We start from the raw sequence: 26,588 nt of genomic DNA on the forward strand, positions 1-26,588 counted from the left end.
GACTAGAATTTGAACCTCTTGGCTTGAAGTTCAGTGTCCTCCTTACTGTAGCACAAGGCCTGCCTGCAGGTGTGTCCAAGGCCACAGCATTCCTTTCTTTCTGCTGCATTCACGTGTCCTCCTCCCTATCAGAGCTGGAGGCTGGACTTGCAAGACTCATGTCCTCAACCCAATTCTGCCACGACTTTTGGGACCTTGGGTGAGACACGTGACAACTTGTTTGAAGACAAGTTTTGTTGCCTTCAAACTCAATTTCTGTAAATTAGCTTATTGGAAACACATCAGAATATCCACTTTTTGCTGTTACAAGAGCAGGCAATTAGCCTCCTTAGTTCAGCTTCATCTGAGGCTGAATTAGAGCCTATACTGTATTTTCTGCAATTTTGCAGAGTCCTTCCTGCTTTGATTTATAAGTAGAAGAGAAGGGAGCAGAAGGGAGAGAAAGATCTATACAGACTTATCCAACTTGCAGCTGAGTTTTGGAAAAGAAGGATTCTTTCTACAGAAGAATTTTTAAAATTTCAAATGCCATGTCTAATCAGCTGGTCATTCTGATAAGAACCCCTAAGATCTTAGAAAATGAAAAACAATCATGATTGATCAATGATGTCTACCATGAGTAGGAAAGGAAAGAGTGGAAGCACGTAAGCCAGATCTGTACCTGCTCTACCTCTGTTTTTGTCATTTGTGTCTTCTGTCCCTGCAGGTCTGTTTATTGCACTCTTGAGCTCTGACTGTCTAGTAAACCGCTCCCCCATCCCCACCCCCAGGATCACAGAGGAACAGACTCCTTCTTATCTTCCTTTCTCCTCTGGACTTTTTGCTCTGAAGATTTACAAAAACTTTTGGAGGCCCTGAGAATTCAAGCTTAGGAATACCAAATTCCATCCCTCCATCACTTCATCAGAAGGTACCAGGCAAACATTAAAGCTGGAATACAAACCCAGCATGAAGGCAGACACTTGTCTGGTCCATTGGGAAAGAGTCCTCAGTTGCTGAAGCTCATGCTTCTCTATGCCCATACTTGAGAGCTTCCCCCACCCCTCAGCTAGGCCACAAAGCCTTGTGTCCTGTGGAGTTGGAACAGAATTTCATTTTCAAAAGCAAGCTGTGCCCCTACTCACCAATCTCCCACTGCCATGTGCTGGCTGGTACCTCTTAAACTGCTTGGCAGGAAGTCCAGGAGGCCTTCCTAGCTGTAGTTGTTCAGTTGCCAAGTTATGTCCAACTCTTTGTGACCCCATGGACTACAGCACACCAGGCTTCCCTGTCTCTCGCCATCTCCTGGAGTTTGCCCAAGTTCATGTCCACTGAATCGGTGATGCCATCCAACCATCTCATCTTTTGTCGCCCTCTTCTCCTTCTGCCTTCAATTTTTCCCAGCATCAGGATCTTTTTCCAGTGAGTCCACTGTTCGCATCAGGTGGCCAAAGTATTGGAGCTTCAGCTTCAGCATCAGTCCTTCCAATGAATATTCAGTGTTGATTTCCTTTAAGATTGACTGGTTTGATCTTCTTGCAGTCCAAGGGACTCTTGAGAGTCTTCTCCAGCACCACAGTTTTTCGGTGCTCTGCCTTCTTTATGGTCCAACTCCCACATCCACACGTGACTACTGGAAAGTCCGTATCCTTGACTATACAGATTTTTGTCAGCAAAGTGATGTCTTTGCTTTTTAACCCACGTCTAGGTTTGTCATGACTTTCCTGCACAGAAGCAGTCGTCTTCTAATTCATGGCTGCAGTCACCATCTAAAGTGATTTTAGAGCCCAAGAAGAGGAAATCTGTCACTGCTTCCACCTTTTCCCCTTCTGTTTGCCATGAAGTGATAGGACTGATGCCATGATCTTAGATTTTTTAAAATTGAGTTTTAAGCCAGCTTTAAAAGGTAAAAAGGACTTCCTAGAAACTGTGTTAAATGTTTATTTAGTTTCTGCTCCCTTCTGCCATTTTGTCTCTTGGGCAGTTAGAAAGATTTAAAGGCAGAAAATTCCAAGTGGTCATCTCATTCAACCTAATCTCATTATTCCCCTCATCTCTTTGTATCTTCCCCAAATTCCAAGGCTCTTTGAGTTGCTTCTTCTATTTTTTTGGTCAAATCAATAAAAAGTAGGTATTTCCTGCTTATTGTAGCATCTCCTACAGGCCAAAACTATGTATATTTACATACTTATTAGTGACCATGATACAAGAATGTGATGGATATTAGCAAGGACTTCCTCCTGAACATTTAAGGAGTTGACTGTTCCACAAAGCTATACAGTATCTGATAGTATGCTGCAAATTAAAAGTTCGTATAGCCCTTATAGACCAGGCTAGTCTGATGTGAGGCTGTAAGAAGGATTGCAGAGCTGAGAAAGGTGTTGAAATAGAAGAAACCCCTGCTCGTTACCTGAGATTTCTGGTTCCACCTCAAATGTGGCTGGGTTTTATTTTGGGGAGGGAGGGTGGCAGCTTATATAAACCCATGTACACTATTATGTGTGGAGAAGGCAATGGCACCCCACTCCAGTACTCTTGCCTGGAAAATCCCATGGACGGAGGAGCCTGGTAGGCTGCAGTCCATGGGGTCGCTAAGAATTGGACACGACTGAGCGACTTCACTTTCACTTTTCACTTTCCTGCATTGGAGAAGGAAATGGCAACCCACTCCAGTGTTCTTGCCTGGAGAATCCCAGGGACGGCAGGGCCTGGTGGGCTGCCGTCTATGGGGTCACACAGAGTCGGACACGACTGAAGCGACTTAGCAGCAGCAGCACCCTATTATATGTACCTCTGAAGTATACATTTCAGCCTTAGCTTTTTAGAATTGGTGATATGAGTCAAAGGCAAGACAATTCAGACACAGTTTATTGGAAATGGTGACCTTGCCTCAAACCCTCTACTCTTCTTCCAGACCCTAGAACATGAGGGCCGTTACTATGAATGTGATGTCCTTCCTTTCATGGAAATTGGGTCTGTGGCTCATAAGTATTACCTTCTAAATATCCGGCTGCCTGTGAATGAGAAGAAGAAAATCAACGTTGGGATTGGAGAGATAAAGGATATTCGGCTGGTGGTAAGTGAATCTGATTGATCACAGTTGTGGTATAGGTTCTTACCATTTTGTCTTTTTAGTAGGGAAAAAAGTATAATGTGGAGTAGATTTTTTAAACCTATTTTAGGTTTTTTAAATCTAAAAAGCAACTGCACATTTATTGTAGAAAATTATAAGCACAGATAAACACACCATAGAACATGAAAGTTATCTGTAATATCCTACCATCTTGAGAAATAACCATTTCGAGGTTTTGCTATTATCTCCTTCTTGATTTTTTTCTGTGTGTGTATATATGAATATATTTTAAATTGTTCCCTTCTAGAGAAGGAAATGGCAACCCACTCCAGTATTCTTGCCTGGAAAATTCCATGGACAGAAGAGCCCAGTGGGCTACAGTCCATGGGGTCACAAAGAAACACAACTGAGAGACTGAGCTCAATCCTTCTCTTAAAAAAAGGGAGGGGATCATATTCAACTAACTCTTCCATTCTTTGCTTTTTTAAATGTAATGGTATATTATAAATATAATGTAAATATACTTTGTGGTACTGCTTAGCTTTCCACAGTATGTATTCACCTTAACACATTATGCCAGTGCTGTCATTTGGGGTATCTAAGATAGCTCCAATTTTTCAATGAAAACCTTGGAGAAAAATCTTTGATCATGTTCCTAATCATTCCCTTAGGATAGAGTGAGGCTATCTTCATGCCTTTTGATTTAGTTTTATACAGTGCCTGAGGAGGGGTTGAGGGGAGTGTGAGGGCGTTACCTGCTGTGAATGTTAAAGCTCTTGATCTTGGAAGTTCAGCAATAAAGATCTCCACTTACTGCTCTTCAAAATGCGTCTGCTGGTAGAAAATAACACCAAGATATATTGACCTTAAAAATTATGATTGAATTAAAAAAAAAACAAAAAAAAAATTATGATTGGTCTCTATCTAGGGAATTCACCAGAATGGAGGCTTCACCAAGGTGTGGTTTGCCATGAAGACCTTCCTTACACCCAGCATCTTCATCATTATGGTGTGGTATTGGAGGAGGATCACCATGATGTCTCGACCCCCAGTCCTCCTAGAAAAGTAAGAGCTGATTTTGCAGCACTCTTAAGAAACACTGGCACAGCCTGCCGTGGACCTGTTGCTGGGAGTCTAGTTCAAGTGGTCAGTGTGTTCTTTGGACTGGAGATTTGACTCCTTTTTCTCCTTCAGCTTTTACATGCAAATGATTGTTAAATCCTAAGGGTTCTACTGCTCTCATATTTCCAGCTCTCTGTTCTATCTTTGCTCTTTCACATTCTGCATCAGATACATTTCTCTGATACAGTGGATGAACTGTATTGTTGCTCACTAATCCCAACCCCTCTCAGCACCTCTCAGCAAGGATGCTTTTCCTGTAGAGATAGCCCCTTTCTCTCCCACAGTATTGACTTTTTGTTTTCTGTTGGATTATTCCCATTAATATACAAATACACTCTTCCATCCCCATTCATAGTTAGAACTCTTTGTACTTCCCCTCAAAGCTACTGCATCATTTTTCAGCTGATCTTTACAACAAAATTCCTCAAAAATCTTGTGTATATGTCTTCTGTTTTTTCTTGAGCCCCTTCTACCCCTTATTAAAATTGTTCTTAATAGGGTCACCAATGACCCCCACCTTCCAAATGAAGTCCTCAGTCCTCACTTTTCTTGACTCGTTGTCAGCATTTAGGTCACATCCACTATATGACCTAAATCAAATCCCTTATGATTGTACAGTGAAAGTGACAAATAGATTTAAGGGAATAGATCTGATAGACAGAGTGCCTGAAGAATTACTGACAGAGGTTCATGACATTGTACAGGAGGCAGGGATCAAGATCATCCCTAAGAAAAAGAAGTGCAAAAAGGCAAAAGGGTTGTCTGAGGAGGCCTTACAAGTAGCTGAGAAAAGAAGAGAAGCGAAAGGCAAAGGAGAAAAGGAAAGATATACCTGTCTGGTTGAAGAGTTCCAGACAATAGGAAGGAGAGATAAGAAAGCCTTCATCAGTGATCAATGCAAAGAAGTAGAGGAAAACAACAGAATGGGAAAGACTAGACATCTCTTCAAGAAACTTAGAGATATGAAGGGAGCATTTCATGCAAAGATGGGCTCAATAAAGGACAGAAATGGTATGTACTTAACAGAAGCAGAAGATATTAAGAAGAGGTGGCAAGAACACACAGAAGAAGTATACAAAAAAGATCTTTATGACCCAGATAACCACGGTGATCACTCACCCACCGCCAGACATCCTGGAATGCAAAGTGAAGTGGGCCTTAGGAAGCATCCCTACGAACAAAGCTAGTGGAGGTGACGGAATTCCAGTTCAGCTATTTCAAATCCTAAAAGATGATGCTGTGAAAGTGCTGCACTCAGTATGCCAGCAAATTTGGAAAACTCAGCAGTGGCCACAGGACTGGAAAAGGTCAGTTTTGATTCCAATCCCAAAGAAAGGCAAAGCCAAAGAATGTTCAAACTACCGCACAATTGCTCATCTCACACGCTAGCAAAGTAATGCTCAAAATTCTCCAAGCCAGGCTTTAACAGTACATGAACCATGAACTTCCAGATGTTCAAGCTGGATTTAGAAAAGGCATAGGAACCAGAGATCAAATTGCCAACATCCATTGGATCATCGAAAAAGCAAGAGAATTCCAGAAAAATATCTACTTATGCTTTATTGACTATGCTAAAACCTTTGACTGTGTAGATCACAGCAAACTGTAGAAAATTCTTAAAGAAATAGGAATACCAGACCACCTTACCTGCCTCCTGAGAAATCTGTATGCAGGTGAGGAAGCAACAGCTAGAACTGGACATGGAACAACAGACTGGTTCCAGATAGGAAAAGGAGTACGTCAAGGCTATATACTGTCACCCTGCTTATTTAACTTATATGCAGAGTACATCATGTGAAATGCTGGGCTGGATGAAGCACAAGCTGGAATCAAGATTGCTGGGAGAAATATCAATAACCTCAAATACACAGATGGCAGAAAGCAAAGAATAACTAAAGAGCCTCTTAATGAAAGTGAAAGAGGAAAGTGAAAAAGTTGGCTTAAAAGTCAACATTCAGAAAACTAAGATCATGGCATCCGATCCCATCACTTCAAAAGTAGATGGGGAAACAATGGAACCAGTGACCAACTTTATTTTTGGGGGCTCCAAAATAACTGCAGATGGTGACTGCAGTCATGAAAGTAAAAGATGCTTACTTCTTGGAAGAAAAGATATGACCAACCTAGACAGCATATTAAAAAGCAGAGACATTACTTTGCCAACAAGGGTCTGTCTAGTCAAAGCTGTGGTTTCTCCAGTTCAGTTCAGTCACTCAGTCATGTCCAACTCTTTGTGACCCCATGAATTGCAGCATGCCAGGCCCCCCTGTCCATCACCAACTCCTGGAGTTCACTCAGACTCACGTCCATTGAGTCAGTGATGCCATCCAGCCATCTCATCCTCTGTCATCCCCTTCTCCTCCTGCCCCCAATCCCTCCCAGCATCAGAGTGTTTTCCAATGAGTCAACTCTTCACATGAGGTGGCCAAAGTACTGGAGTTTCAGCTTTAGCATCATTCCTTCCAAAGAACACCCAGGGCTGATCTCCTTTAGAATGGACTGGTTGGATCTCCCTGCAGAATGTGAGAGTACAATTATAAAGAAAACTGAGCACCAAAGAATTGATGCTTTTGAACTGTGGTGTTGGAGAAGACTCTTGAGAGTCCCTTGGACTGCAAGGAGATCCAACCAGTCCATCCTAAAGGAAATCAGTCCTGAATCTTCTTTGGAAGGACTGATGCTGAAGCTCCAGTACTTTGGCCACCTGATGGTAAGAACTGACTCCTTGGAAAAGACCCTGATGCTGGGAAGAATTGAAGGCGAGAGGAGAAGGGGATGACAGAGGATGATATGGTTGTATGGCATCACTGAGTCGATGGACATGAGTTTGAGCAAGCTCCAAGAGTTGGTGATGGACAGGGAGTCCTGGTGTGCTGCAGTCCATGGGGTCACAAAGAGTTGGACAGACTGAGCAACTGAACTGAATTGAAGTGTCAGCATTTGGTGTAGCTGATCAGTCCCTTTTTTTTTTCATAGAGCCTCTTCCACATTCTCACTGTTATTCTCTCTTTTGCTGACTGTCAGTCATTCTCCATGGCTGTTTCCAGTGATCTTTCCAACCTCTTAAGCTTCGGAGCTGAGGCTCTGTCTTTGTGTTGCAGAAAGGGGGACCCCTTCCAGGGCCCAAAACTGGGCTCTTATCTAGCACTCGGAAATGAATTGTCTGAAGAGACACATCTCTTGCTTTGCCAGCACATGTGTCTCCTCGGATAATTCATTTCCAAGTGTTAGACAAGAGCCCAGTTTCGGGCCCTGGAAGGGGTCCCCTTCCTGCCACATTTGAACTTCTTCTCTTTCCTAGCTACGTTTGTTTCCCCAGTGATCTCATCTAGTCTTGTGGTCTTAAAAACCTTCTGTACTCTGATGCTCTTTGTGTACATGGTCAACTTCAGCTACTCCCAACTTTGGACCCTAGTATTCCATCCATTAACACCTTCATTTACATAAAAATGTACCACATACAAAGAAAAACACTTGTTTTCCTCCCACTTCAAACTTGCTGCTCTTTGGGGCATCTTCATCTTAGAAAATAGCAACTCTGTCCTTTCAGCTGCTTAGGAGCAGCTGATCAGATATGTAGGAGGCATCCTTTACTCCACTTTTATTCACACCCCTCTTCCAACACGCCAGGAAATTCTCACCATTTCCATATCTACCACCCTGATCTAACCCTGATTTCTTATTTCTCACCTGGATTATTGAAATAGCCTCTTAACTGCACCTCTTATTTCCATCATTTTATTTCCTGCAGTCTATTCACACAGCAGCCAGGCTTTTTCTTTTAAGTAGAAATTAGATCACTTCACTGCTCTGTTCAAAGCTCTCTGTTGGCTTTTCATTTCCTTTACTCTAGCCTATAAACCCTCGGTGATCTGGCTCTTCACCACCTCTAATTTTATCTCCTGTTCTCTTCACCATGGGCCATCCACCTTGATGGTGCTCAGACATGACCAGCATGCACTCTCTTTAGGGCCTTTGCACTTGCTGTCCTCTTCATCTGAAATGCTTCTTCCCAGATATCTTTGTGGCTCAATGACTCATTTCCTTCAGCCCTAGTATAATTTCTGTCTTATAGGCTTTCCCCCATCTACCTTATTTAAATTGCCTCCCATCACACTCCATTCTCCCACTTGGCTTTTTTTATACTTCTTCATAATACTTATTCTCTATTTATTATCATTCTCTCTCTACCCCTCTGCTCACCCCCTCTGAATACAAGCATCACTAGAGCAGGATCATTGCCTACTTTGTTTACTTCTATGTCCCCAGCATCTAGAATAGTGACTGGCACACAGTAGGAACTCAATAAATATGAATTTGTTGAATGAATGAATGAAATGATGCTGCTCCATTTTTTAACCTTCTTATTGGATCCTCAGTCCTTTCAGGATAAATATCAAATTCTCTAAAAAGGTATGCAAGTTTCTTTACCAGCTCAGCCTTTTTATATATATTTCTCTGGTCTCATGGCCTATCATTTCCTGATATGTTCCATAGTCAGATCCCCAAATGCTTCAGACTCTTCTAGGCTTCATCCAGGCTCTTCCCTCTGTTTGGAATGCCCTTCCACCTCCCTAACCTTGATTTACAACTCAGCTTAATTTCTGTCTCTGTCAAAGTAAGAAGTCCTGGTAGCAATCTGTTGTACTCGTCTATCATATTGCTTATCACATTTTATCTGGTTCAGCTACTGAATATCCATAAAGGAAAGAACTGGTCCTATCCATTTAGGTATCCATGGCCCTAACAAAATGCCTGATACATGATTTGTGTTTAATAACACATGGGTATGAATGAAAGTATGGATAAATCGTACAAAATAAATGAAATTTTGATAGGGAGTGGCAATTAATGGGAGAAAAGCAATATAAAAATGAAACAAGCAGCTAAAATAATTTGTATTTCATATCATTTGAAGTCACGTGTTATTGAAATTAAAATGCTTGTATAATTCATAGTTGCTGAGAATATCATAATAATGAGTGTTCTTAATGATCAGGTTAATGATACCCTGAATAGGTAAGAGAGGATAATTATTGGTATATTCAATGAGGTCTGTGTAAGAAGGCAAGGGAGGGTGAAAACATTTAGGAAGCACTTGATCTGAGATGGCACCAAGATAAAGTTCAGAGCATTCAGGTTAGGTTCAATTACTGTGTAGAAGGATTAATGTAACAGTCCTTCATTCTGCAGTCGTGCCAATGAAAGAAGACACTTACTTCTGCGTGTAGATACACATTACAATGAGAGCAAAGAAACTGATCACATGGCTTCAGTGCCAATATGGAGCATTTCATTTCCCAAAACTGAGTTTTGACCTTTAAATTAAAAATGTTTTGCCTTCCAGGTAAATAAAATCGTTTTCCTCATGTTTTCTCACCATCAGAGTCATCTTTGCCCTTGGGATTTCCATGACTTTTATCAACATCCCAGTGGAGTGGTTTTCCATTGGGTTTGACTGGACCTGGATGCTCTTGTTTGGTGATATCCGACAGGGCATCTTCTACGCAATGCTTCTCTCCTTCTGGATCATCTTCTGTGGTGAGCACATGATGGTAAGTGCATTACCACTTATAAACTAGCTGCCACGTGACTTAATTGCTCTCAATCTCAGGTTCCTCGTCTATAAAATGGGTTTTAAAGGCTAATATTAGTGTAGGGTTTTTGTGAGGTTTAGATGAGATAATGTGAGTAAATATTTAGCATAAAGTAGATGCGCAAACGTTAATGATTATCAACATTTCTTGCCCTTGGACTCCAGCTCTGCTTGTCCCCAGGACCAAGGTAACCACCAGAGAATGTGGGCCAGGCACTTTCCAGCTGGCAGTGAGTTCAGGTGGCCTAGTAACCCCTGTTACCCAGAAATGCTGACCTCTCTGGTGTCAGTTTGCACAGACACCAAATAGAGGGATTGATGATACCGTGGATAAAAATAAGAATGGTGCAGCCGTCACGCTGTGGCTAGGATGATATGCCAGCTGGAGCCTGGTCCTTGGGTTAGGCACATGAGCCTCGTAGTAGCACGGACTATTTTAAATTCCATTATATGGCTTCTGAAGCCTTGCAGCCCTTCCAGGAGAGCAGTGAGAGGAAAAAGAGGCTTTTCCTTACAGCTGGGTGGCACTGGGGGTCCTCCAGCAGCTGCACTGACCACAAGTCCTCGTCAGCATGGATGGGAATGGAGGGGACTGTCTGTTTTCCTAACTGAAAGAAACCTCTTACACTTGACATATTTTAATGCTTTCGAGTCTTTATTTTGCCTTCTGGGAACTACCCCACCTTAAAAAAGACTGGTGATAAGTCACATCGAAATTTAAATCTGAAAGGGTTCTTTTGTGGATCACAGAACTTCTACTCCCTAAGGTATGTAAGGGAGCGAAATTTGCTACCACAAATCAAAATATCTCTTTGGTGCATGAATTATTTCTAGCTGAAAACAATCAAGGTTCAAAAGACTGGAAAAGGGCTTCCCTGGTGACTCAGTAGTAAAGAATCAGCTTGCCAGTGCAGCAGACATGGGTTCAATTTCTGATGTGGGAAAATCCCACACACCTTGGAACAACTGAGCCTGTGTGCCACAACTATTGAGCCTGTGCTCTAGAGCCCGGGAGATACAACTACTGAGCCCACATGCCGCAACTACTGAAGCCCTCGTGCCCTAGAGCCCATGCTCCGCCAAAGAGAAGCCGCCGCAGTAAGAAGCCCACACATCACAGCTAGAGAGTGGCCTCTGCTTGTCGCAACTGAGCAAAGGCCCAGCAGAAACGAAAACCCAGTAGAGCAAAAAAAAAAAAAAAAGACAGGAAGAAACTTTGACCTTCCCCTTAACTGCCTAAACGAATTTTGGTAGATGACCTGTTTCCCTGAAAAGAGCTATCACCAGAGGTATCTGCAAAGCATATGGGCTGGGTGGTGGTGGAAAACTCAAGGCAGGGCCTTAAAGATCAGTTTACGCCCTGTCTTATTGTCTCAGCATGGCCCAGCAAACATTTGTTTACCAAACGTTTGCTTTTTTATCTCCATGTGAATTGCCTTCATCCCCTTTGAAGTCCCAAACCGCTACTCCCAACATCTTTTGTCCTTAGCTGAAGACCTTATTAAGAGGTGAGGGTCAGTGATCTGGTGGTTAGGTCAAAGTATTTATGAAAGCAAAAGAACAAATGGATCAGTTATTTAGATAATTTCTGGAAGATGTTGAGAAAGAATTGATAAGTCTCTGTGATGTAATTTTTTAAAAAAATCAAAAACTATGTGCAATTGAGAGAAATGTTTTCCATTTGTTAGCACTGTGCTGCTGCTGCTGTTGTTTTCATCTATATCATGATTTGATGCACAGCAGATAGGCAGCAAGGATTGCTGGATGACTGACTCACCTGTAGAACTGCTTTGCTTTCCCCTATCTTTTTCTCATTTCTCAACTTGGTTTTCCTCAGGACCAGCATGAGCGGAATCATATAGCAGGGTATTGGAAGCAAGTCGGACCAATTGCTGTTGGCTCTTTCTGCCTTTTCATATTTGACATGTGTGAGAGGTAAGCAGGGGGCCTGTGGAACTCTGGACGGAAATGCATGTCACCAGGTTCACTCTCAGCTCTTTAGAAAAAGTATCTGAAAAGGCGGAGGAGGTGATTGGGAGCCTGTAGGATGAAAGCATGGACATGACCACATCCTCAGGTTAGCACTGGGATTAAGAGACAGAGCTCGTTAGAGATACAAAATATTTGAGCTAATCGTATTCTTCAAACTCTGTTTCTCTCTACATCCTCTGCGACTTAGTCTGAATACAGACACCACCCCTCTGGCTGAAAAGCTGAGAGTGTATAGAAAGGAAAGCTCCCCTTTGCCTCTGTATTAATTGTGTCTTGCCTTTCCGCCTCATTTCTCTTTGTAGAGGGGTACAACTCACGAATCCCTTCTACAGTATCTGGACTACAGATGTCGGAACAGAACTGGCTGTATCCTTCCTTGATGGGCTCAGGGTTTTATTTCTTCCCGTAGCCGCCTGGTCCCCAAGATCATTTTCTAAGTCTCACTGATGCTCTCCATGAGTACTCAGCCGGGGCTTTGATCTTCAGACCAATGATAACAGCACAATTAAGGCAAATAATGAGGAGAATTAATGCTCGCTTTCAAGCCTGGGTGAGAGCAGGCAAAACAAGGAGGTTGCAGCAAGTCCACACAGCCGAGGGATTGGAGTGGCTAGTCTTGCCGCTGCCTGTCTAAATGCTCTATTATGTACTTGTTTACCACAGACTGAAGCATGACTGGTTTTTCCCTGCAGCCACAGAGGTTCATCTCAGGGCCCCCGTTACTGACGTCGTCTGTGTGCCAGACTTCTTACAGTGACCTTGGTGTGCTGGCATCCCATGCCGCTGCTATTCATTTCCAAGACCAAGTGGAGATAAGGCTAAGGTGATTAGTTCCAGAAGAGTCACCCAGGCTTCTGGTTGGTTGGCATAAACTCTCTGAGTCATCTTCATGAAGCAGAAGCGACAATCTTAGCTTATCCCTTTTAGGATGCTGGATTTAAACATTTTATCTTCCTCTATAATATGTTAAGTGCTTCAGGAAAAAAAGACTGTCCTAGGGAGAGGAGAGAAAGGCTTGAGTTGTATTCTTTCTTGATGGAGAATATCTTGTCATATGCTGATAAATAAGCTTTGTCCGGCCATGGTCTTTATATTGGCTTCTTAGTATCGCAAGAACTTTGTGAGTAAACTAGATCAAAAGTATCATTGCTTTAAAGATGAGAGAATTGAGCTCCCCATTTCTACCATCCCACCACCAAAAAAAGTTAGCTGTACCACCTGAGGACTATTTATGATCCTTAGTCTGCTTCAACCCCTCATTTTTTAGTAATGCTGGAGGTCCAAGGAGGCAAATAATTGGTCAAGTCTTGCAGCAAGTAACTCTTCCCTTCATTTGAAGGCACCATTGATTTTAGAAAGGAGTGTAGTAGTAGTTAATCGCTCAATCGTGTCCAACTCTTTGCAACCCCATAGGCTGTAGCCTGCCAGGCTCCTCTGTCCATGGAATTCTCCAGGCAAGAGTACCAGAGTGGGTTGCCATTTCCTTCTCCAAGGAAAGAAAGAGAAACTGCATTAAATATATTATTTAGTGAAATATGGAGCTTCCCTGGTGGCTCAGACAGTAAAGAATCTGCCTACATTGCAGGAGACCCGAATTCCATCCCTGGAGAAGGGAATGGCTACCCACTCCAGTATTCTTGCCAGGAGAATTCCATGGACAGAAAAGCTTGGTGGGCTACAATCCATGAGGTCGCAGAGTTGGACACAACTGAGTGACTAACACTTTCACTTTAGTGAAATATAAATACTGAGTTCATCCTTGTTTAATTTTTTTCTTAAAATATGCTGCTTGGCCTGGAGTCATAGCAGAAAAAAGTTGGAGTCTGGTCATTTGCCTCCCAAGTCAGATCACTCCACCCCAAGCCTTGCTAATAGTCAGACTAAGTTTTGAAGATCAACCTCAGAGTATATTGCCCCCACCCTCAACTCCCACCTTGGCCATATGTCCTTCGCTCCCCATTCCATCTGACAAGATTTTTCTTGTGTTGAGAGAAGATTGCCACAGAACTTCATCTTGAAGGTTTCACTTCAGTACTTTCAGCCTCATGCTCAGCATCCGTTATAGCGTAGTTGCTGCTACTGCATCCAACCCCCACTCCATGCTCTCCAAATTCCAGGGCACCTCAACCTCCTCATAAAAATCTGGATACTAGGCCAATGGTTCGCAAACATGATTATACTTGGTTTCCTAGCCCTTGGAAAACCTGATTCTGTAGATGTGCAGTGGGACCTGGGCACCTGTATCTTTACTTTTGTGGTGATTTTAATGCAGCTTTCTACTTGATCAATATTTTACAACCAATATCCAATACTTCAGTGCTTTTCAAACTTACTGTGCATATGACTCTCCCTAGGACCTTGTTAAAGGCAGATTCTGATTTAGTAGGTCTAGGGTGGACCCTAGAGTCTATATATCTAAAACAGGGTTCTGTCCCTTGTGTTATCCAGCTTAGAAAACTATTTGGAACATTCTTCACTCATTGGTACTTTATGTCAAGAAACCTCTCTAATGTTGATATTAGAATGCCAGGTTTTAATATTTTATCCTCCTGATAATTGCCTACATATTTGGAGCCATAGAGTGTCACTCTTGAGTGAAGTGCTTGAATCCTTGGCAAGCTGACCATTTCCTTGACTGGACACCATCAGATGGCCTTCATCATAGTGGCTGGGATCTGCCTCTGCCTCTACTTCCTGTTTCTGTGCTTCATGGTCTTTCAGGTTTTTCGGAACATCAGCGGGAAGCAATCAAGCCTGCCAGCCATGAGCAAAGTCCGGCGGCTACACTATGAGGTGAGCAGGAAACAGGGACGAGGGCAGAATGGTAAAAGAATGGTATGGCCATAGGACATGACTAAAACTGTTAGAATCAACTACGTCCAAGATGACAGAAGATTTGTCTTCCAGAGCCTAGTGGGCTGCCGTCTACGGGGTCACACAGAATCAGACACAACTGAAGTGACTTAGCAGCAGCAGCAGCAGTATAAGCTAAATGACATACCCACCAGCACCATGACAGTTCTGAGGCTAACCCATAAAATACCAAAAAGTGGGTGGTGGCCCAGTTCCTGGAAATCCTTACCCCTTCCCCCAAATAATTGGAATAATCCTCCCACTCTCTAGCTTATGAATTTACCTAGTCCATAAAAACTAACCACACCATATTTCAGCACCTCTCCCCTTCTGCCATGGCCCACACTGTGTCTGTGGAGTGTGTTTTTCTCTAAATAAATCCATTTCTTGTCTATCACTTTGCCTCAAAAGATTTCAGAGACAAAGCAAGAACCTCAAATTCATCAGCAACATATTGGTGAAGCAAGCCAGGAGGATCGGGTAAACCTCAGCCTCTGGCCTCCATGCCACTCAAGAGGCACTACCTTACTTCCTGCCGTTTCTTGCCCACTCTCTGCCTTACTCTCTCTCTTTTGCTTCCTTTCTCTGTCGCCTTTTAGACTTAGCCTCTCACCTCCCTTGCACTTGAGAGGTGCTGCCTTACTCTGCTGGAAATGGGGAAAGAGAGATCTGCCAGGCATTTTCAAACCTTGCCACTTGGTCTTCCACTTCTTACTGTTATATATGCACAGGGCACATCAGGGAAAGTCTCCAGCCATCCTCACAGGATGGGAATCGAGCCATACGATGTTTGCTCTTTGGGTTTACCTTATTCACCATATAAGTAACTGTTAACAAGTGCAGTTGTGTAAAAATATGAAATATAGCCTAAGAGTTTGTACCATAGGCTGCAGTTCCGTTGGGAGCTCCCTCAAATAGTAGGTCATTTGTGCCTTTTACCCCTGGGTGTTGGAAGGGCGGGGGTTGGTCCTGCTCCACTTGGTGATAGCCCTCACCCTCCTGGTGTTGGCCGGCCTCCTCTAGGGTCCACCTGACCCCACCCTGCCCTTGTAGGTCAAGGCAGAGGACTTGAGATTGGTTGTTGCACACATGGTTATGCCTCTGGGGTGGCATGATGCAGCAATGACCTGCATTTGCTGTGCTTGGGTCCTGTGATTGGGAATGTCCTTCCAGTGTCCTGGGGTCCTCTCTCCCCCTACCTACAGTCATGATGTCTCCACCTCTGCTGCCATATCTGTGCCTGCACCCAGCCCACTGTCTGCTGACCAGAGCACGTGTGGGAAGGCACAGGAGGAGGATGGCACTGAAGCCCCAGGGATGCTGGCCTCAAAAAGGAAGGGGAAAGAGGTTTATTTTTTTTCTTTTTCACACACAATCTCCCTTAATGGCCAGTGCCTGTTTTCCAGAACTTAACAACCACCCTTTTAGAGAAAAAGGCTAGGACTTAAATAGATCTTAGAGTAATGAAGGGGCTTCCCTGGTGGTGCAGTAGTAAAGAACCTGTCTGCCAATACAGGAGATGCAGGTTTGACCCCTGGGTTGGGAAGATCCCCTGGAGGAGGAAATGGTAACTCACTCCAGTATTCTTGCCTGGGAAATCCCATGGACAGAGGAGCCTGGCGGGCTACAGTCCATGGGGTCACAAAGAGTCAGATACAACTTAGCTATTGAGCTCATAGGCAGAACCATGAGGATATCCTTCCAAAAGCAGCATCACCTGGAACACAGGGATTAATCTATAGAATCTATAGAGAAGCCTTCAGGAAGGTCACTCAAGCTGGGTACCATGGATGTCAGGATAGGACACGGGCCCCACTACTGCCATAGCAGGGAGTAGCTAACTTGTCGTGGATAAAGTGGACAGGATAGGTGGTTAGGAGCACTTGGAACCAGTCCACTCTCAGAGAGCCCTCATGGGATCTTGTAGTGAAAGTGTTCCTCTCTGGTATAGGAGCATTCTCTCCCTGAAGAAATGATGGGGAACACCTCCTCCATTCCCAAGAACTCACCCCTGCAGTGCATTTTGAGTCACTGGGACCTGTTTTCTCTAGATTCTTTTTCTAAGAAGTAATTTTATTTATTTATTTTTGACTGTCCTGGGCCTTTGTTGCCATGTGGGCTTTTCTCTAGTTGCAGTGAGCAGGATCTATTCTCTAGTAGTGGTACTAGGGCTTCTCATTGCAGCGGTTTCTCTTGTTGGAACACGGGGCTCTAGGGCATGCAGGCTTCACTGGTTGTGGCATGTGGGCTCAGCAGCTGTGGTTCCTGGACTCTAGAGACAGGCTTTAGTAGTTGTGGTGCTGTGGGATCTTCTCAGACCAGGGATCGAACCTGCATCTCCTGGATTGGCAGGCGGATTCTCTACCACTGAGCCACCAGGGAAGCCCTCTAGATTCTTTAAAACAGAAGAGCTCATTTGTTTTTGTAATGAAGCCTGGCCCCTGAAGTATAAACTTCAGGATGATGAGGGCTGGCCAGAAAATGGGAGCCTTAGTCATAGTACCACCCTACAGTTAGACATCATTTTGCAAAAGTCAGGGAAAATAAATAGAAATTCCTTATACAGGCTTTTATGGCCCTAAGAGAAAACCCAGAGCTATTCAATTTCCATGTTAGGGAACCTTGCCGACTGGGACCCATTCGGACTACACAAAAGCCCTCTCTAGTGGTACCCCTGGTAGAACAGGAGCCCCAGAGAGAAGACCCAAGTCCCAGTACTCTTCCACCAACTTCAGCCTCTCCCCTGCCTGTTAAGCGTCTTTGCCCTTCCACCACACACAATGCAAAGCGTGTTTGCATTTCCACACACAAATGCAGCCAAAGCCTCCTTGCCCCCTTCAGAAAATAGTAGGTATGCCTCAGGGAATTACCCAGAGTCCACACACCTTATTCCTTGTCTGACCTTAACCAGTGCCTCACCTGCTTAGGCAGACTCTCAGAGGACTCTAGCTGGTTCACTGAAGAATTCCAGGTACTGACTCTTTCCTTTAAATTTTATCCTTTCCCACTACTGCATCAGTGAGGAAAAGGCCCGTATTGGGGCACAGGCTCAAAAATATGCTGATGAATTACACATTGCCCAACCACATCGATACCCTGTTGGCCTGACAGCCGTGCCTCTAATGCATCCCATTTGGGACTATCAGCCAGGCCAGCCTGGTTTTGCTGGTAGGGATCCTTTGCCTCATTAAAGGGATGAAATGATGCATAATTAAACCTGTTAACTATGATAAGGTTAAATAGATCACCCAAGTCAAAGATGAAAATCCAGCCCTATTTCAGACTTGATTATTTGCAACCTACTTCATTAGTCAGTCAGCCCCTGACATCTGTCAGAAGCTTCAGAAACTTAAGGGGCCCCAGACCCCTCTCAATCTTCTTATAGGCCCAGCCTTCAGTGTTTTTAACAATAAGGAGCACGCTGAGGAGGAAAAGAAGAAATGCCTGACTTAAGGAAGGACAACAAGCCAGGCTTTTGGCAGCTGTCATGACAAGACCTAACCCACCTCCTGGTTACTCCAGAAGTACTCCCAGAAGACTCCCACCAGGAAAGGGAGCATGTTTTAGCTGTGGGAACCCTAAACACTAGATCAAGGAATGCCGTGGAGACGTGTCCCAGCCTCCACCCTAGCTGCCATGCCCAGTTTGTAAGAAGATGGGTCACTGGAGGAGGGGATTGCCCCCAGCTCTGAAGGAAGTGAGGAAGGTCCCCCATGCTAGTCATGGCAGTGGTTGATTGACAGGACCTGGGACCTCCCAAGCGTTTGGAGGAGACAGTCATCATCACGTGGGAGGTACCACAGGTGACCATTGTAGCAGGTGAGCTTGTCCAATTTCTAGCGGATGTGGGAAACACTAACTCTGTCCAGACTTCTCACACTGGGTCCCCTTCCCCTGAAACCTGCTCTGTTGCAGAAGGAAAGCTAAAACTAAAACATTTTACCACCCTTTTAACTTGCACTTGACTCTTAAAATTTTCAAGTTTCTTGTCATGCCTGAATACCCCTAACCCATTATTGGGAAGTGATTTTCTCTTAGCTTTAGGGGTAACTCTTTCTCTGAAGACCAAAGCGAAGGAGTGTTTTTGACTGGACTGTGTATTATATAAGACATGGATGATCCAATCCAAAATATTCCCTCAGAATCTGATTTCCATAGGAAATCCCAGGGAAGGCAAAATTTGTCACTCCTATAAAACTCACCTCAAAGGAAACTAATCACTTCCCTTCTAGGCACCAGTACCCCATAAAATCAGAGGTTCGATGAGGCCTCCAACCCCTAATCTAAAAATTCATTAAATACAGACTTTTGGTGCCATGCCAATCTCCCTGTAATACGTCAAATCCTACCTGGTGGTCTTCAGGAACCCTTATCTCTGCCATCTTTTTTAAATGCAAATTTTTTAAAAGGGGGTAAGGTAATTTAGAACTGACTAGTCAAGGATAAATGGAAATCCTAAGTATCTTCTCTGTAAACACCAGTAAGAAAGAGTTTAGCTATCTAGATAAGTGACCTTGATTTGTTCCAGCTGCCGGAAGCCCAGTTTGAATCCAACCCCTTGTAACTGATGGATTTTACATTTTTGTAACCGACTCAGGGCTGAAATTTTGAAATGGGAACTATGAGGTCTCTGTGTTGGCGTGTTTGTATGTGTCTGTGTTGTAGATGTATGGTATTGCCAAAAGGAAATTAAGTGCTTATAGTAGTACAAACACTCAGAAAACCGGCCAGAACAAAGTTCAGGTTCATGTCATCTGTAAGATTTTCTGTACTACACAGATATCTGGGATTGGAGGTGCCTAAACTTATTGATTTGATTGATATAGACATGTGTTTAGTGTCATCAACATTAAATATAATACCTTTATTGTACCTAGATTTATTAGAGGTCAAAAAAGACCTCATTCTGTCTTTTACAAATTTGTCAACAAGAAAATTAACTCGATGTGAAAAAAAGCTTTTAAGGAAAGTGGGTTGTGTGTTTTCAGTAAAAAAGTTATGAGCAGTGGGATTGCATTTTATTAAGGGAAAATAAAGTAAGTGTGTCTTCCAGTTGTTTCTGGATGGAAAAAAATAAAGTGATGGATACAGACAGTGATGGAGGGTTTGTGGAAACTGGACCCCGAGAAAAGGGAAATTGCATGGCCAGAATTGACTAAGTTTGGAATACATGTAATTGAGTAAATTAATTTAAAAAGTAAGTTGGTGCAGAACCTGAATTTGGGCTTTCTCTTTGTTAAAAGGACACGTTTTCTTAAAATGTTGAATTGCCTATGGTAACAGATTTAAAATTTCTTTGCCTTTAAAATCTTTTATTGTCATTTTGGTTAAGATACAAATATTGTCTCACAGTGACTTAGATCTTATTTGATCAAGTGTTTTAAAACTTTTTGACAAGCTTCCAAAATATTGAATTTTAATTAAAGTTCTTTTGATTTCCAGCTAACTTTGGGATACTTTAGTGGGTCCCTGAGGTATCTCAAAGAGAAATATTTGACTAGGATTATTTGATATGTTAATTTAAATGTAATCATTTGTAATTCTGGTTACTGTAACCAAGTTTCATTATTGATTAAACTGTAATCAGATGTTTAACCTTGTGGTTTTAAGTCTTTTATCATTTATAGATATTTTTGTACTTTGTTGCTGTTACAAAAAGTGCTTCATCATCAAGGAGATTCATATAAAGTCTATGGAAGCTGTTACAACAGTTCCACATCAAGATGATGGCTACATGAGGATTCCAGCCCATACCAATTTAAAACAAGACTCTCTCCTGCCCCTGCAACCCCTAGATCAGGCGCTCAGAGATTTTTACTCCCTGACAGGCAGGGTCAACACCCCTACTCAGCCTTGAAGCAGTTACAGAAGGCAGTTGCCCCTCTGCTTCCCATAAGAATATGAGTGTAAAACTACTGAGGGGGGAATGAAATGGAAGGGAAAGGGGCAGGGCACAGCCTTTTAAAAGAATGATATGGCCATAGAACATGACAAGAACTTAGAAGTAACAGTGTCCAAGACCGGTATGAGCCTTATTATGTGCTCATTGTAATATGTTAGCACATTAAGTAATACAGCCACTAGAACCAGGACAGTTCTGAGGCTAACCATAAAAGACCAAAAAGTGGGCGGTGGCCCAATTCCTGGAAATCTCCACCCTTTCCCCAAAATAATTGGAATAATCCTCCCACTCATCAGCTTATGAAATTACTCAACTCATAAAAGCTAACCCTGCCCTATTTGGGGACTCTCAAGCCTTATGAAATGGAGCACCCTCTGTGGATTGTGTTTCTCCCAAGTTTTTCTCATTTTCTGAGATAGCCCACACTCGGTCTATAGAGTATTCCTCTCTAACTAAGTTCACTTCTTATCTATCACCTGTCTGAATTCTTTTGCGACGAAGCAAGAACTTCAGATTCACCAGAAACAGCACATCTCTGGACTCATTGAGGAACTGGTGCTCACTGGCCCCTGCTTGATAAGAACACACACACACAGCCCCCACTATGCCTGGAGATGTGGGGGATATGGAAGCCTCTATTTCAAATACACAGAGATTCGCATGTGTTATAGGCTGTCTGGGCAAAATAAAAGGCTAAATCCTGCTCTAAGAAGCATCTGGCTTTCTGGCTTATCTAGGTCTTAGAGTTTTCTGTGGTATAAATGTCTTTCTATCCTCAATAAAGAGTAAACTTGTTCAGCAGGTTCTTCAGCTTTGGAATGGAATGTGGGTGCGAACTAGATAGGAGACCTGACTATAGCAGAATTGGGATTTGGCTTGGAGTGAGGCTTTATTTAAAATTCTCCTGCTGAGAATCAGCCTTTAGAGTCGGATTCAGCCCAGGTGATCTGATTTCAGTTAGCCAACTTTTCCCTAAAATATTCAGCAGGTGCTCACATAGAGTTCAGTGGTCTTTGTTTACAGATCATGCCCCTATTCAAGAGACACCCTAGACAGACTGACATCTCTGATGCAGGCAACACATTCTTAATTTTTCAGGGATCCCTTGGGCTCATGCCACTTCCTTGGAGGCATGGGCCTCATTCCTTTGTGAAAAGAGAAACAGAAACTGCAGAGCTACAGGGTTTCCATAGACAGCAGAAATAAGAGCCCCTGAATAAGAGGCCTCTCTCCCAGACACACGGGTTCCCTCAGTACTCCTCTCAGGAAAGCAGGGGTATTTTCAGAAGCTTTGCCCGTGTCTCGAACTGGAATGACACATGAGAAAATGCAACCAAATCCACTTCATGTTGATTAATATGCACATTTCTTTTTGTTCACTGGAGCAGAATTTTATTACAACCGCAGAAAACTTGGATTTGGTAACTTTGAACCCTTGCAGAGAAGCATAACCAGCTTAGCAGGGAAATTAGCAGCCTCATGACGTGCTGTGAATGTAATTTACCAGGCTCTGGTATCACTGTTTCATGAGAGATAAGAAGCTAGGAAATATTTGGCCCAATAAATTTTTCAGCCACATTCACCTCTGCAGGAGAAATGTTACTATGTGAAATTATTTTACTGTCACTCTTAGGGATTGGTTTTACAGATTTCTTTAAAATTAGCTTTTGATAGGTTTATATTTTGAGAAAAGGATTGGTGGTAGAGTGTTAAAACTGCTTTCTTTCTTTCCTAATAGGGGCTAATTTTCAGGTTCAAGTTCCTCATGCTTATCACCTTGGCCTGTGCTGCCATGACTGTCATCTTCTTCATTGTTAGTCAGGTAAGTGGACCCAAAGAGCTCAGGATGACAATGTCCTGAAAAGGTGCCTCTACTTTACAGCAAATTCTGTGGAGCTACTGTGAAAGGAGTGAAGAAGTTGTTATGCTGGGCAGCTCATCAAGCTATTTGTTTTAGGCTGCTCTGATCTGGGACTTGTTATCACTTTTCCAGAGGCAGACTGAATTTTCCTTTCAGTGCAGTCTCATAGGAGGAAAAAGTTAGTAAATAAAAGCCTGCTGCTAGATTGAAGGGCACTTGTTTCATTCACTTAAGAGAATAACTTATCAAGCTCCGTAGCAGAATAACAATGAGCAAGTATTAATTTGATTTGATCCTTATCTAGCATTAACATAGATCCTTTTACAGTCCATCACCATTCTTTATAATAATTATATTGCCGTTTACAACATGAAATATATTTCAAAAGTCCCCTTGATAGAGCTTTATCCTTTTGCTGCTGCTGCTGAGTCGCTTCAGTCGTGTCCGACTCTGTGCAACCCCATAGATGGCAGCCCACCAGGCTCCCCCGTCCCTGGGATTCTCCAGGCAAAAACACTGGAGTGGGTTGCCATTTCCTTCTCCAGTGCATGAAAGTGAAAAGTGAAAGTGAAGTCGCTCAGTCGTGTCCGACTCTTAGCGACCCCATGGACTGTAGCCCACCAGGCTCCTCCATCCATGGATTTTCCAGGCAAGAGTATTGGAGTGGGGTGCCATTGCCTTCTCCGATCCTTTTGCTAGTTATTTCCAAAACTCAAAATTTTGCTATACTTGAAAATCTCAGTCATGATAATGATTTTTAAATATCAGTAACTTGTTTTGAAAAGTGAAAAGTACTGTTTAAATCATGTACTGTGCTTAGTCGCTCAGTTGGTCTGACTCTTTGCAACCCCATGGACTGTAGCCCACCAGGCTCCTCTGTCCATGGGGATTCTCCAGGCAAGAATATTGGAGTGGATTACCAAGCCCTCTTCCAGGGGATCTTCGCAACCCAGGTATCGAACCCAGGTTTCCCGAATTCAGGCAGATTCTTTACCATCTGAGCCACCAGGGAAGCTTAGGTATCTATCATTCTTTTGAGCTTCACACAAGTCTTTTGGGTAGGTAGGATATCCCAGTTTGCTAGAATATGAAATTTAATGGCCTTAGAGACATTTCCCATTTATGCTGTCTTCCACTGGGTGAGCTGTGAATGGATTACTTAACAATTCCAAGGATTAATTTTCTTATCCATAAAATGGATGTAACAGTACCACCTGAAGTAGGTGGCTGTAGGGATCATATGAAGTAATGCTTATAAAAGGATCTGTGGACTGCCTGGCACACTGTGAGCATGAATAGCTGTCCTCTTATGAATAGCAACAAGGGTGAATGTTGTGTCAAAGGATGTCCAGTAAGTTAGGGACCAGAATCAGATCTTTCTGATTTTCTTTGCCAATTGCTCTGTCATCCCTATATTTGGCTAAAATTAAGAATGTTAGTAGTGCTGGTATAGCCTTACGACAAGACTTGCCCCATTCAGCTAGCAAGCTTCCTTTTAGGAGAGGGGCTCCTAAGCTTTTTGTGTGTTCTTGGGTGAAGGCCATGGCCTTCCAAACATCCAAAAGCCTCTTCTTTGAGTGTTTTTAAGTAAACAGAATACTTGGATTTAAAAGGGAATCATACAGATAGATGGTATATATTTGCAATTATACTTTTACAGATATTTCAGATCTGTAGTATAATTGATATGAAAATATGATTTCTATTGGAGACAAAGTTGCAGGTGGTGCTAATACTATGGGAATTTATTTTTTACATTCACAATGGAAAGAAATGATAGCCTTTCAGTTAGAGACTGGTGAGAATAAAGATATAATTTTTTCTCACTCTAGTTCATTGACCCCTTGAATTCTATCCAGGGATACTCAAGGGTGCCTCTAACCCCTAGAGCCCTGTTGGCTATGTCTCAGCAGAGCTAGTGCTGCTGCTGAAGGCTGAAGTGAGTAGAAAAAAATAAATACGCATACATATCTTAGGAAGTTCTGTTCACCACCTTTGCTTTGACCTATAACAGTGCTGTGTTTGTATCAGACTGTTTGTTTATAAAACTTTGGAAACTTCACTTTCCACTCCAAATGCAGTAAAAATATTTCAAATTCTGAATAAGCTTTTTATTCAACCAGCTGAGGCTCCAACAAGGGTGTCTGAGGCCAGATTTATCCCTTGGTTGATTCCCTCATGTGACCAAAAAGCTTTCTAGTTCTCCAGTCCCTCAGTAATGCACTGTGACACGTAATACAGCTAGTTCTGCAAGGCTGAGAGAGCAGGACGCACCCTTGGAGAAACAGAACCTTGAGGAAGGTAGCTGAGGATTAAAAGGTATTACCAAGATACGTCCTCAGGGAGACAAAAAGAAAGGGCACTTTTGTTCCCAGCATGTATTTCTACCACTTTAGTTTCTTATTTATTTATTTTTGGCTGTGTTGTGTGGCATGCAGGATCTCAGTTTCCCAGCCAGGGATTGAACCCGTGCTCCCTGTAGTGGAAGCACAGAGTCTTAACCACTGGACTGCCAGGAAAGCCTCTCTGCAACTTTAGAAAGCTGAAGTCATCCCCCACAGCCCTACCTCACCCCACTTGCTTTCTGCAGAGTCCCTCCCACCTGAAGTCAAGAGGGACTTTGTGCTGGTGTTTAAGGTGGCTATGTGTTGCCCAAATTTATCTTGTACATATTTAATCAGTGCACCTTTTTGAAGCAAAGGAGGCCAGTCTTCCAAGTTGCAGACTTTGTGGCTTTTAGAAAAAGATTGATATTCTACTGCCCTAGTATTTTCTAGCAGGGCTCCAGCCTGTGGCTGGCTTTTTATATCTGCTGCAACAGTCAACAGTCAGCCTGGAGTGGATTTCAACTCTAAGAGGGTAGCAATGAGGTCTTTTGGATTCCATTAGCTCCTTACAGTCCTCCTGCTGGGCTTTTTTTTTTTTTTTTAAGGTTTATTTTTAGATATCTAAGACGTTTTCAGGCATAACTCTCAGTGTCCCAGGTACTGTATTAATACAGTCATCAGAGGATTTATTTTTTAATGTCATTTTGGAATGTCTCAGCAATGAGCTCACCTGAAAGGAAACCTATTGGGTAACTTTTTGAAATAGATCCCAGCCTTAGGTAAAAGGAATGTATTAAAAACTCCCATTATACTCTCAGACTTGCTGGGAGAGCTTGCATTTAAGCCCCATGAAATATAATGCGAGGGGATCTCGCCAGGATATTGAAGCTCTGAGGCCAGGAATGAAAGGCTGATGGAAGCTGTGGAATGCGGTGACCTTGAGGCTTTGTAGCTGGGTACTGAGGTGCAGTCTTTTAATGCCGGCCATTTTAATGGCCTCAGTCATAGCAACCGGGCGATGGCACATCACAGTCTGGTATTTTAGTCCCTTCACTCTGGAAAAGAAAGAGGCGTTCCATTTAGAGGTGGCAGGCAGTAGGGAACAGAAGTGCAATGCAGGAAAGAAGGTCACTGACCTTCATGAAGGGGACTCCAGGTACCTGACATTCAGGTCAAGTCATATGTAGCAAACTCCCAGAGAGCCAGTCTGCAGGTTTGTTTTTTTTTTGGGGGGGAAGGGGGGCAGTTGGGCATGTCATCACTTCATTCTGTTACTTATAGAGGAAATGTTTCCAGTAAGAGAGCCTGTGTCTGGGATCTGGAAATCTTGTTGTGAAGTGGAATGCTGGTTGTCAAGACTACTGGGTGTAAAGGGATTTGACCTTCACTTGGCTACAGGGGTATAATTGGGTGGTTTCACACAAAAGTAAATTGTTCAAATGTGAAATCAGGAAAAACGGGGACTTTTAGAAATAAGACTTTAGGTAGAGGGGAGATTATTTTCCTTTTTCTTTTTGTGGTTGGGGCTACCTGATTTTTCTCTCTGGAAGTTTAAAGAGCGTGACTGTCACCTCTTTGCCTTAGCATTCATAAGATTTGGACTCACAAGGCCTGCTCTGTTGAGGCTGCTCGTTGTGGTATGTATTAGTGGGAATGTACTCAGAGCTCAGGATGTCTCAAGCATGAATAATTGAGAGAGGAGAGAGGAAAGCACAATGGGGTCTCCTAACAGTAGAGTGACGTTATGTATACAGTCCAGTTATGCAAATTCAACTCTTTGCCCTCAGCAGGAAATAACGCATTTAGAGATTACAAATTAAAGAGTATGGGTAATTCTGCAACTCCATTCTAAACAAGTGCACGTGTCCTGAAGCAGGCATGGG

General features: G+C 43.0%; 1 protein-coding gene across 5 annotated transcripts in view; it reads left to right on the forward strand.

Annotated features, from left to right (window-relative positions):
• WLS (Wnt ligand secretion mediator) overlaps window positions 1-26,588 on the forward strand; it is a 116,523-nt gene that overhangs the window by 75,311 nt on the left and 14,624 nt on the right. For 3 of the 5 annotated variants that reach the window (XM_061411637.1, XM_061411635.1, XM_061411633.1), the window contains 8 exons: window positions 2,894-3,055; window positions 3,981-4,117; window positions 9,561-9,729; window positions 11,608-11,705; window positions 12,065-12,128; window positions 14,412-14,555; window positions 15,027-15,095; window positions 22,256-22,339. In XM_061411637.1, the coding sequence (XP_061267621.1) occupies window positions 2,894-3,055; window positions 3,981-4,117; window positions 9,561-9,729; window positions 11,608-11,705; window positions 12,065-12,128; window positions 14,412-14,555; window positions 15,027-15,095; window positions 22,256-22,339 (927 nt within the window). The remainder of the gene's footprint in view (window positions 1-2,893; window positions 3,056-3,980; window positions 4,118-9,560; window positions 9,730-11,607; window positions 11,706-12,064; window positions 12,129-14,411; window positions 14,556-15,026; window positions 15,096-22,255; window positions 22,340-26,588) is intronic. The other 2 variants (XM_061411634.1, XM_061411638.1) reach the window with 1 other exon arrangement.

The sequence above is a fragment of the Bos javanicus genome, chromosome 3 (assembly GCF_032452875.1).
Source record: "Bos javanicus breed banteng chromosome 3, ARS-OSU_banteng_1.0, whole genome shotgun sequence".
In the NCBI taxonomy this organism is placed as follows: domain Eukaryota; kingdom Metazoa; phylum Chordata; class Mammalia; order Artiodactyla; family Bovidae; genus Bos; species Bos javanicus.